This window comes from Cheilinus undulatus, linkage group 23 (genome assembly GCF_018320785.1).
Source record: "Cheilinus undulatus linkage group 23, ASM1832078v1, whole genome shotgun sequence".
Lineage (NCBI taxonomy): Eukaryota > Metazoa > Chordata > Actinopteri > Labriformes > Labridae > Cheilinus > Cheilinus undulatus.
Window position 1 is genome coordinate 17,824,220 of NC_054887.1, and position 13,295 is coordinate 17,837,514.

Consider the following 13,295-nt stretch of genomic DNA (forward strand, 5'->3'; position numbering starts at 1 on the left):
AACAAGAATAAACAGATTATACATGTTAAGGATTTCTTTATCTGAGGGGTCAAAATATTCATCTATAACCTGTTGTATGTGTATACTGATTGGGCTTTCACCGTTGGAAGTCTTTTAAATTTCTGTTTGTTGTACATTTGTAGTGTGAGCTTTATAGACCAATCATATCAGCAGACTTCTCTTCTTCGAAGGCTTTCCACAAGATTTTAGGGTGTTTCTGTGGGAATTTGTGCCCACAATCTCCGTCTTTGCAGGCCACTCAAGTTCTTCCGCACCGAACTCATCAAACCATGTCTTTATAGTCTTTTCTTTTATGCCCTGAGGCACAGTCATGCTGGGATAGAAAAGGGCCTTCCCCAGACTATTGCCACAAAGCTGGAACCATAGCATTGTCCAAAATGTCTTGGTATGCTGAAGTATTGAGATTGCCCTGTGGCGATTTGCTGACCAGGACCTAGGCAGACACACTAGCAAGATGTAGGAGACACTGCAAGAAGAGAGACAAAGTATAAGAAACTTTCAAAAACTCCCTGAAGAGATCAATATAAAAAAACTCACACAGGATACAACTCAGGACGCTGAAAGAATACTCTGATGTCTGAAGCTTCAACATGATGTCGTTAAGAGGAGATCCTGATTGTCTGAGATTAGCTGCAGCTGTGACTGCCAGTGCTCCTGCCCTTCTCAACCAGCCTGCAGTGAGAGAAATAAACAGTGCCTTCCCCCCAAGACAAAAAACAATCTAAACACAAAATCCAAAAACACAGGAGGTCCACCATGACATGCCCTTCACTGGAGATAATGGGCCTGACCCACACCCTGAAAAACAGCCCCATACCATTATCCCTCCTCCACCAAACCTCCCAGCTGGCACAGTGCAGTAAGGCAGGTAACATTACCAGTATTTGCCAAACTCAGACTTGCACCATGTGACTGCCAAACAGAGAAACGTGATTCATCACTCCACATAACACGTGTTGATGTGCTTGACACCACTCCATCCGACACTTGGCATTGGACTTGGTGATGTGAGGCTTTCATGCAGCTGCTCGGGCATGTAAACCGATTCCATGAAGCTCCTGCTGCAGTTTTCTTGCTTACATTGATGCCGGTGGAAGTTCGGAACGCTCAAGTGATGGAATCAGTGGAGCAATGGCGACTTTTATGCACCGTGTCGTTGATCCTGCTCTGTGATTTGAAGTGGTCTTTTGCTCCGTGGCTGAGTTGCTGTTGTTCCTAAACACTTCAATTTTTTAATATCACTTACAGCAGACTGTGGAATATCCAGCAGGGATGAAATTTCATGAACCATCTTTTTGCAAAGGTGGCATGTGTCAAAGGTGTTGCCAAATACTTTTGCCCATATAATGTATTTATAAAAGATATAAAAGATCTATTAAAGATTACCTTGCTATCAGGAAAAAGTACATAGTCTGACGGAAAGTAGTTAAAAAATGTGATTGATTTTTGACATTTCAACTTAGACCATTTTCTTAGAATTAATAACTGTGACTCTGATGTGAGGTAATTTTTTCTCCCACCCAATCCAATTTAATGTTATTTATACCAACTTCGTCTTAGGATAAAGATGTTACAATTGATACTTTAGTTTTCAAAGCACATGAAAGAATGAGCACATCTTCTTAGTTTAACTTGACCTCACTCTTAAGCTAGGCATAACAACTGTAAACTTTAACCTGATAAGGAAACTTTTAACTTTTCTGTGATGAGACTGTAATTGTAAGTACACTTGAGATGCTGCACTGATTAAAAACATTAAAAAATTCTGTACAAGCAGTGGTAAAATAAGCACTTTTTAATTATTTGCACATTGAACCCACATTGCATTGAAATATTTGGCAAGCAAACTGTACAAAGACTAAGTTTCATGTTTGCTACTGTCCTTTCTTTGTCCGAACCAGGCACAGAAATTTAAATTGTGGACACGAAGCAAATTCCAACCACTTGTAAATTAGGGATTATGACTGTTCCGTTCGCCCGTCTGTCTGGATTTCCTCATCTTGCTCCTCTCTGACACACTAGCAGATGCATACAGAAACACTCGGGTCTCGGAGGACGTCGGGAGTGTGTTAAAGAAGGCATCACACGTTCATTCTCTTCCTGCCTAAATCTGGGCAGGGCCGGAATTCATCACAGGATCAAAACCCATTTCTCATCAAACCCAGGAAAGTGTAGCTAATGCAATTTCACTAAGTCACTGCCTGACTTGATTACATGTGGGCTGGGGGGGGTGCATGCTAAGAGACCACAGGGGGCTGGACGGGTGTCGCTCTTACTCTGTCTGAGCATATGCTATCTGTGTAGTTTGGGTTAATCTGTTTGTTTTAGCCTCAAAAAGCTGAATCTAAAACATTTTACCTCATTTTTATACGTGTTTTAAACCTCTTGATGAATTTCTGGATATATTTTGTGTCTACTTAGGTGTGCCACAGACAGAGCCGTGATCCTCAGGGGGGATTTCAGGCAGATTTGGCCACATTAGAATGTGTCACTTCTTCGTCTCAAGCATCATGTCCCACTGAGCACCACACCTCCACACGTTGAACCCTCTCACTAATCCTGGATCAGACCACACACCAAGGGACATCCATCCAAACAACTCGAACACATACACACAAACAAAATGGCGCATTATTTAGAGGAGAGTTCTGGCAGCAGTTCGGTGGCATCCTGACCTGTAACTGGAGCCTCCCTGTCACATCTAGATGATTTTGAAAAACGCCATGCATATTAATGCAAACCTATTTAATATTCATCGCTGCTTTGCCCTGTTGGCAGCTGGTCCCAGACCCCATGGATCAATGAGGCCTCTTCCTCGCTCCTTTTGTCTGACACGGATGCAGATGTTTAGAGCATGAAATTAAATTGGTCACTGTCGCCAGGAATATGTACACCGTAGTCAGTTTGTGTGAGTGTGGTTGCCGCTTCCAGACAGGTACGGCTAACTTCCTCTGAGACTGAGATATGGTAAAGTTATTCAGGGAGTTTTTTTTCGAATTGATGACATGGAAAAAGAAGTTTCGTCATGTTGATGATGATTGAAAGAGAATAGAAAAAAACAAGGGAGGGGGAGTAAAGAGTGCGTCAGCGGCAGCTTTGTTTAGGAGCCTGTAATTGAGACTTAATTGAATTGGCACCGAAGGATGGATGAATGGATAGTGAGTTTGAGTGAATTGGACCTCATCTCATGTCTCCATGTAGCAACTTACCATGCAGGCTTATTTCATGGCAACAGATCAGAATCAGGAACCCTTTGATTTAAAGTTCCAGCACGGAATGAAAGCTTCCCTCGTCATTTTAATGAAAATACGCTGAATGTTGTCTCCAATACTTTTCAAATGAAACATGTTCCATTAGAAAATGTATTATGGAGCGAGAAGCAGGGAACAATGGGTTGATATGCATTTGAATGCAAGGGTGTGCAGGTAACGCGGAACGGGCTTTTCGCGCTGTGTCGGAGTGTCTTTGTGTTATATCACACGGGCTTTGCAAGGCCGTATTGGACATGGAAATGGAACAGAGGAAAACAGAGGAGGGAGGCTTTGTGCCAGACTTGAATCTCAACATTTCAGTGAAGGCACACGCTCTCATACCTTTTCCCATTTGGAATGCATATCAAAGCAGCTTGGATCACAGTCTTGTTTGATTTCTATCCTGTTTTTTTCCACTTAACCTTTTCTGAACACTTGACATGACATCACAGCTCATTTAAACTGACCAGAATCTCCTGTCTAATCTTGTCTTGACGGTATGGAGTCTGTATATCTTGTATGCACACTTTTCCCTCAAGCTTTCCTCACATATGGAGCTCAGTTGTTAATATATCAGCCTCCTGCAGTTTCAAATCTTGATGGTTAGTTATTGTATTGTGATTTTTCCAGCCTCATGCATGTATTGGCGCTGAGTGCTACGGGACTTGATCGTAAACCTCAGTTGAGAAATTCTAATGAATAATATTTTCTCCGCCGCATACAGGAAGGAATGTTACCACCTCCCTCCTCATCTTCTTCTTATTCATCAACCTATTTGCTCGTGAACACTGCATAAACATATACAGATGCATTCATGCAAGGAGGGCTTTCAAAACCTTCTCACACACACACTAGTCGCATAGGCAGACAATCCTTTTGCCGTGCAGTTTGCTGTATCGACAACGCGCTGCAATTTCTCCTCTGTCAATTATATCGATTACTTCAGGATGAGTGGAGGTAATGAGCTTCGGTGTTCTCGCTCTCCCCTATGATCCCTCCCTCGCCCCCGTCTGAAGCTGCCCCCTCCCTGTCTCGCTATCCTTTCTGGGCATGTAACATGGCAATGATTTTCTGATTAACCCCGTTAGCTGTGGGGTTCATCCACGCAGTAACGCAGGGGCAGGCAGGTGTGTGCTGAAGCTCACTGGATGCATTTAGATTGGAGCTGAGCTGATTAAATGATCAGTGTACGAAGGTTGCAGCATTGACATAGTTTATAATCCATACTGTTTAAAATAAAATATATTTAAGGTGGAAACTTAATGGCACATGCCCCCCTGTAAGATCAGGTCTAAGGGTCACTTACAGAGCAGCCCTCCAGGGATCACTTTGAATTATTTGTCTTGTTAAAGGACACAGCCTGATTAGGCTTTAGACCTGTGTGGACCTGTTCAAAAACATGTGGTTCTTTTAAATGTCATCTAATGTAAGAGCCTTGATTGAAACCAGCCATGTCTCCTTTGTTCTAGGTGGAGCTGACGACAACCTGATTGAAGGCGGAGAGATGAAGTTTGTGTGTAAACCAGGAGCAAGGAACATCACCGTCATTTTCCAGCCTCTTCTAAGGTAGGGGCACAAAGCAAAACCTTCAACATAAGGCCTTGTATGAAAGGAATGGACATAGTGACTGAGCTGTCACTAGTCTGTCTGTGAACTAGGGGGGAACTGTTGCATAAAATCTTTGGTACAGCAGCCAAAGCTAATCTAAATCAGTGCTAAACACACTACTTCCGTCAAGCTCTTCACAATAAAAGTCTATGGTTGTTATTTTTCTGAAGTGCTTTTATTATTATTTAATTATTATTATTATGAGAACAGAAAGGGGGACATTAGCTGGTCTATTGGCCATAAACACATGATCACATAACCCACCGCTTTGTTGTTGTTATCCTATTGGCTGGTATACATATGTGGATGTATCTGATTGGTTGCCTTTATGTAATTTGGCATTATTTTGAATTTTTTCACATTTTTTCTGTTCTCATTCTACCTTATTCAAATGTTGTTTGCAATGTGTTTCTTGATGATCCTGGTGAAAGCTACAAGGCGAAATGCATTGCTCTTTTAACTTTCTTCTCTAAACTACAAGTGTTGCTGGGAATTCGTGTTCTATTCAAGACTTTCTACATCCTCCATGTACCTTGGAAGTTGGTGAGGTTGTGCCGGAACTACCCACCTCAGCTGTCAGTCAGTCATAATGTTTAAGTACTCTGCAACTGCAATTCCCCTATCAAAGGGCTAATAGCATTCCAGTTTGCTTTGTTTTTTGGTCAATTTTTGCTAATAAATTGGCAGTTGATTGACAAATGAAGTTTTGGCTGGATGAGAGCTCATCAACCAACTAACAGGAGGGTGTCAGGCCTAGTATACAAGGGTAAATCAAACCACCACTAAGTTATCTAATGTCTAATGTCTAATAAGTCAAAGTTATTTGACTTCTAGTGATTTCAGTCAGACTAACATATTTAAATAATCCTAAATACAGTAAAGGTATAAGAAGCTGTAACCCTCAGGACTTAAACACAAGCAACTGAAAACATAGGTTTGTAGGGAAAGTTTTTACAGAGATACAAAATCAGCTAATAATAAATGCTGCAGCTATGTCCCCCTGCTGACCTCACAGAAGAATGCACATTCAAGGTCCTTCTTCATCAGCTTCACCCTTGAAACTAAGATGCCATTGCAACTTCTTTTATACAGTTAATGACTGCAAATTGATGTGAATGTGGTTTCAGGATGTGTTTGTAGTTGACTCAGAATGCGATCAGCAACACAAAACAGCTCAAACTCTGTCGTCACTCATTTACAATGGGCTGCTGCCACGTGTGTATGGGCAAGTGCTGAAGTAGTGTTTTAGTGTAATGACTGTGGATGGAGTCACAATGAACGAGCTGAGTCACAATGAAAGCTCAATTAAATGATAAGCAAATCATAATTTTAAATAAGCCCTCACTGTAAAATTGGACAGTATTGGACTGTTAATTTAGCAATCTGACCGCTCAAGATTTGGTTATCTTAAAAGTTTTACTCTGTGAGGACAAAAACTGCTTTTATGGGCAGGTCGTTGCACTAAACAACATTTCTGATGCAATACAGCAGGTCTTTCAAAAGTGTCTAAATGAAATAAAAAAGAGCTCCTGGATGACAGAAACCTCTGTTTTTACTGGCACAGTCTGGGTAGATTCCATTAACTTTACAAGATTCATGTGTGAAAGGACCACTGGTGTCATACTGGTCTGTCAGAGAGAGATGGCCAAACCACTCAAGACATATGAAGGCTGAGACATGACTCAATACCAGTAAAATGTTAACTAATTACATTACATGGCCTTTTAGTGACCATGTATCGATTTCAACCTCTTTAATGTGTAGTGGGATGTCATAAATCAAAGATGATATAAAACGCTGCTCCGTCAGATCAAAATGTTCTTTGATACTATCCAGAAGTTTATAAAGAACATTATTTCCCATAAAATCTGAGTATTGCAAAGAGCTGTCTTTGTGTGAACGTTCTGTATGTCTGGTAAGTTTCTATACAGGGCTGTGGTCCCAGGCGAGCCGTGTAAATCTAATAGCGAAGCAGTTTAATCGAATTGGCCTCCATGCAGTGATGCATTACCTTCAAGGATCCATTAAACAAGGATGTTTCCGACTTCCACACCATGCTGGTTGGCATACTATCGAGAATTTAAACATTTAAACAACAAAAAAAGCGGTGTAATTGTGCATTCTTGGCAAAGAATGTGTCTGAAGTTGGCATGTTTGCTGGTTTTTAGGTCATAAAGTGGAAGAGAATACTTGGCAGCCTTAAGCTTTACACAGGCCATCTGGGTAGTATATGAAGTAGCCTACTGAAACTGCTTTTTGGCTCTTGTTTGAATCCTAGGGTCAGCACGCAAACAGAAATTGGAAAAACCAGCAGAGCAAAACTGATGTTTCTTTACATTCCCTTCAAGTTTGCTGTCAGTTCAATCAACCACTAAACATTGGATCAACTACGTCACTGTATTGAACCCAAGCTCACTTAGATAAGCTTGTTTGAACTTGATCTATCTATCGTACCCATCCTGCTCTTCATCACATCCCCACTTACCTAAGCTGTGTTGTCAGTTGTCATGCTACCTTTTATGTGATTGACTAATGCTCCTTGAAAGCAAATCACTGCTTTCAAAGAGAGTATGGCTCACCTATGTTTGTATATGTGTCTTCTATGTCTTTCATTGTTAGTCTGGCCAGGCTTTGGTCTGAACAAATGACCAAAAATAAAACGGTGACTAGCTTTCTGCCAACCTTTCACATGTTGTCTCTAATGGTTCAGATCAATCACGCCTTGAACACAGCACTCCCTCTCCCTCTCCCTCTTCTTCTCTCTGCCCTACTTAAACTTGTAGTGCCAATGGAGTGCTGTTTTCTTGCAGATGGTTTTATAATGGCAAAGCTCTGGCACACCGCTGATGGATGGTTACACCTCCCGCAGTCAGCCATGCAACTCATGGCAGCTTTAATGACAAAAGCAGTATGTGGGCACAGCGCTGGAAATCAGTGGCGTCTGAGACAACAGGGTGTTAATGTTGTTGATTGTGGTATATTTCTTCTTTATTGTTCCTTTTGTATTTTTTAGTAGCTTTCTTTTTAACTTGTTTTTAAAAAACGACCAAATCAGCAGATAACACGCTCTGAAATTTAAATATGATGATGTCCTACATCACATTAGTAGATAACTGTGCATTTTGTATTGTAATTATTGTATTGAATTCCAGTTTTATGATAAGAAAATGAAGTTCTTCTATCCTGAGCTCTTTATCTACTGTGTTAAGAGTGGCAGATTATCCGGCTTTCATTGTGCTTGTTCAACTTCTCAATCCAGCACACTTTTATTCAGGGTAGATGGTGGCCTATGACGCACAGCTACAATGGCCACTCAAATGAATTAATGCAAAGGCTCAAACTTATATAAGGAATCTTATGTAAGGGTTACAGTACACATTAATAGCCTTATTCTTATAAGAATGTTTGAAATCAACCTTTTGCAAAAACATTTGAAAACTTAGCTCAGGTTCCTCCCATTTCTCTTGATCATTTCTGAGATGTTTCTACACCTTGATTAGAGTCCATTTGTGGAAAATTGAACTGATTGGACATGATTTGAAAAGGCACACTCCTCTCTATAGATGGCCTCACAGGTGACAATGCATGTCAGAGCAAAAGCCAAGCCATGAGGTCAAAGAAACTTCCTGCAGGGCTCAGAGACAGGATTGTTGCAAGGCACAAATGTGGAGAGGGCTACAAAAATTTTCTATATATAAACAGGCCTTTGTAATTCTCAAATGGAAGAAGTTTGGCACAACCAGGACTCCAGGGCCAGATGGAAGCCTATTCTCAGTGCAAACACACATGAGAGCTGCTTGGAGTTTGCAACAAATAAAACAGCACCTGAAGTACTCTCAGACTCTGAGAAACAAGGTTCTCTGGTCTGATGAAACCAAGATTGAACTATTTGGCCTCAACTCTTAGCATTATGTTTGGAGGAAACCAGGCAACACTCATCCCCTGCCCAATACCATCCCAACAGTGAAGCATGCTGGTGGCAGCATCATGCTGTGGGGGTGTTTTTCAGCAGCTGGGACTGGGAGACTGGTTAGGGTTGAGGGAAAGCTGAATGGAGCGAAGTCCAGAGATATCCTCAATGAAAACCTGTTCGGCAGTGTTCAGCACCTCAGACAGGGCTGAATGTTAACCTTCCACCATGACAATGACCCTGAGCCCTGCTGCTTTGCTTATGCATCCATTTTTGTTTTTGCACCCTGTCTAGAAGTTACTGAAGTCGAGGACCATGGTGGAGTGTTCTATGGGCAGATTATGCAATATATACATGGAGAGGTGGCATCAATCATGCTTCTGTTATTGTGGGCCAATAATGTGCAGCTCTGTTTTGGGTCATAACCTGTTGAGAAGTTTAGCAGCCAGGTTAGACTGCTAAACCTGAATTGCCCTTTGGGATAATAAAGTTGTCTAATTCTTACTCTGAATCTGAACAGGATGTGTTGCAAAGAGTACACAAGTGCTACATATGCTCAACTCTGATCCAGAATATGCTGCAGTGATTATATATCCCCACCTGGTCTTGGAAGCATTTGGGCTCCCCCAGCAAGAGGTGGAGGAAGTGGCTCAGGAAGAGGACATCTGGGCCACCTCAGTTAGCCTGCTGCCACTATAACCTTGCCTTGACTGAATGCCAGAAACCTACGATGAAAAGGGGATTACTTAACGGCACCTGAAGCTTTTTTTGTGCTTTATGTTTTTTTATAAGCCTAAAGACAGATAAAGCATGTGGTTGTCTTCTATGTTTTTGTTACATTTTATTGGATTGAGTCAACATTTCTCTGCTTTGGATTTCTTCCATGCCTGTTTTTAGGCTCAGCAGTCTCCAAGCTTGTACTAAATTAATGGCTCATGTTGGTTCTTTCACTGCCAGTCTAGCAATCACACCCAGATGCATTAGAGCGAACAATGTCTATCTTTAAAAACACTAACACACTCTGTGTTACAGGCATAGGAGAGTTCTGATTCATGTAGCAGCCAATTTAGTTGGACTTGTTGGGTCTCCTGTTGACATTTTGGTGATATTTACATCCTTTGCTCTGGACAATGTTGGCATTTTGAAAAGCTACAATAGAACTCTAATCTCATCCTTTTCACCAACCAAAGGATGACCAGGCCAAGTTGTGCCTTCACACGCCTGTTGTGTTTATTTCCATGTGTGTATTATTGTGTAGATAAAGTCTTGCAGAGTTTCTGTGTTGCTATATCTTGGTTAATTTGTAAGTAAAGTGTTGCCATAACCAGTGAGAAAATAGAATATAAATTATTAAAACAGCAAACATTTTTCCTTAATGAAAATCACTTGCTTGAAGGGCTTTATGTAATATAATCTTATTTTATGCTTGGATAATTTCCTTTAAAACTGACTTCATATTACTTTTTATCGCACAGCTCTCTTATTGCTTGTTCTGACTACAAATTGAGTTTTTGGCCTCAACTTTAATTTGACTTGTGAGGATGTTTTGTGTAAGAATTTCAATCATGTTTCAAATTATTTACTGATTTACTAACTCCAAAATTGACCCACAGTTCTTTTGTATATTTTGGCTTATAAGCCAAAACTGAATGAAACCTAGAAATGACCCACTGGACTTCAGAATTGCACCTTAGTTGGTGACATTGAACATTTCATAGTGGATTCAGCACCCAGCACTTTAGATCAACTCCAGCATTAGCTCATTAAAAGTACTCATGATTATGTGAAGATCGCTCAATTCATGTAAGTCCATGCTTGAGTGAGAAAGTCAGAGAGAGCAAAGAGTCTTAAGGTTGGAGACTGGCAGCGAGGGCGCTGGAGGGAAGCAGAAAGTGAAGGACAATGGAATGAGCAATGAAAGGAGCAACGAGTGGATAGAAAAGTAGATGACAGGAGAAGAGGACAGAAGGGTGCTGCCTCCCACCGCCGTAGCCTGTGGTGAAAATGAAACACACCATGATTCGGCACTAATTTCACACTCTCATTAACTTTCCTCCTGAGAAGCGCACACAGACCAAGACAAATAGAAAGAGCAAGAGTTAAAGGTGAAATGGAAAAGTTTTCAAAAAGTGTTTTTTTGAAGGTTTGGGATTCAGCCCAGACTCACGCTGATGAATTCCAAAACCCAACATCAAAGGGAAAGGTTCTTTAAAAGTCTAGTAATTTCAGTATTTTTTAAGAAACTGAAGCGTGTTATTAGGAGGAATTAAAAAATGAATACATGTGACAAATATCCCTTGCAAATAAGCTTTGATTAGTTAAAATACACAGGTGAAGATCAAATGCATGGCATTTTATTTGTTGAAAAACTACGTGGTCTCTGTTTGTAGTGTTGTGACATCTTTGGCTCGCTTAATCACCAGTAAGTGTAAAAATTTTGATTAAGAAAACACTGATTGACTGGCCAGATTGTGTATCTGTCATCAGATATCATCAGATTAGCTCAAAACTCATATTCTTGTTCAAGGCCTTGAGAATGGCTGAATTAATCAGCATCATCTGAGCAGAGTGAAGTAGTAGCTACAGTTTAGTTGAACTGCAAGCCTGTAAATAATGGTGGTTGGTGAAGAAGTTGGCCAGGATTATATCAGGAACATTTCCTTTTTAACTTCAGACCTTGTCCTGGTCTAAGTACTCCCCCTTGGCCTGTGTGTTGGTGGTTTCCACTGTAATGCTCCCAATTACTGTTAAGATAGGGAGACATCATCATGGTGTCATCTTGTAGTATGACTAATCTCTTTGGTTATTGATATATTTATGGTGTACATCCTAATTGAGTACAGTTCATCACCAAAATAACAGCAGTGGCTAAAAGATGGTGTGAATTGCACAGCCAGAGAAGCAGAATGCTATTATGTCTGCCTGGTCATCGGCATGTTTCGCCATGTTTTATTGCTTACTAATGATAAACAGACAGAGGAACACATTTGATTATTGCTCTCTCTGTCCAAGTAGTGCTGCTGTAGTCACTCTCCGTAGGCTCCCTCCTTTACCATGTTAACTGGCAGCCATTATTCAGGTGTTTATGATGCATATGAGTCCTGCAATTACACAGTTTTTATTATGTTGACCCAGCAGGCACTTTATTAGGCTGAACAAACAGTCACATTTTCAGAGAGAGATGGGAAACCAGAGCACAGACTCAAATATCTTTCCATTTGCACTGACGTGACATGATTTCTCGATCAAAACTCATTGTTAAGAAGTCATCGTAGCACTCTTGTGTTTGTGGTTGCCCACTGAATTACCTTGTATTTCAAACACATGGAGCAGAACTGAAAATGGCAAAAGTAATTTGTGGTTGAACCCTCACCTTTATTTAATCAGGCAGTAGCTTTATAATTGCCAGCAGGGAGGACAGTTTTCCTTGAACAATAACATCTGTAGTCTACCTCAAAGAGGTGTCTGCACATTAAAATTCAGCATGGACGCCTTGTCTTATGTCTTCCTCGCACATACAAGCACGTACCGCTTTGCTCTGCCAGCCCTTGCTCTCTTTTCTAATCTTTTCTCACTCGTTCAGGAGGATTTTCCTCAGTAAATATCCCCCTCTTTCTCTCTCTCTCGCTTAGCTCACGCCCATTAAAAACTGGGAGCATAGTTGGGAATCAAGTGTAGCAAGGATTTTACACTGGAAAGGTCAAAGAAAGAGAAAGAGAGATAAAGAAGGTAGAATAAAGAAAACAACAACAGAGAGGGGAGAGCAGATGGGAGGCAATAAAAGGAAAAAACACAAAGGAAAGGATGATAAAAGAAACAAACAGACAGGTGGGATGAGAATAGAGTGAGATAAGTCCGAATAAGAAGAAAAAAGAGAAAAGCAGAGGGAAAAAGGCTTTTTGATTGCATTGCTGGGTGGCATGTTAGTCTGCTTTGAGCTGAAGTTGTTTATGTGCACATGCACACTATTCATATATCGTTTTATGTTCTGCATGAGGAGAAAATTTTAAAAACAATACAGAGAGAAACTACTGCAAAGTAGTGTGTGAAAGTGTATTAGACAAATAATTAAAGTCTGATACTGCCATTCAAATGGGACACTAAATGTTGACATGTTGACAAATGTCTGTAGAATAAAATGAAATTTTAATGCACTATCACAAACTTTGTACTGCAAGTTCACACAGTTACCTAAAAGATACGATTAGTTACATTTACATAATGTAGAACTTGGTTCCCAGCCAGGGGCCAGGATCCCCTAGTGGGCGCCATAGATCTCTGAGGGGCACAACTACAATCAGTGTAAAAAAAAAAAAAAATTACTAAATTTAAGTTTAAACAGAGGGTTGTTGGTAAGAAAATGTGTACAGACCTACGTTAAGTTTTTATTCATCAAACATTTAAAATCTGTGTTGATTTTGACAGCACTATATCACTTTATGTAGGTTTGGGTTTAAGGTTGCTTGGCTTTTCTCAGATACTGGCAGAGAGGTTTAAAAGAATAA

The 13,295-nt window shown here is 40.6% G+C and overlaps 1 protein-coding gene across 3 annotated transcripts in view; it reads left to right on the top strand.

Annotated features, from left to right (window-relative positions):
* Positions 1 to 13,295, top strand: part of exoc4 (exocyst complex component 4) — a 187,452-nt gene that overhangs the window by 63,368 nt on the left and 110,789 nt on the right. For all 3 annotated transcript variants that reach the window (XM_041780750.1, XM_041780753.1, XM_041780754.1), the window contains exon 11: positions 4,742 to 4,838. In XM_041780750.1, coding sequence (XP_041636684.1) covers positions 4,742 to 4,838 — 97 coding nt within the window. The remainder of the gene's footprint in view (positions 1 to 4,741; positions 4,839 to 13,295) is intronic.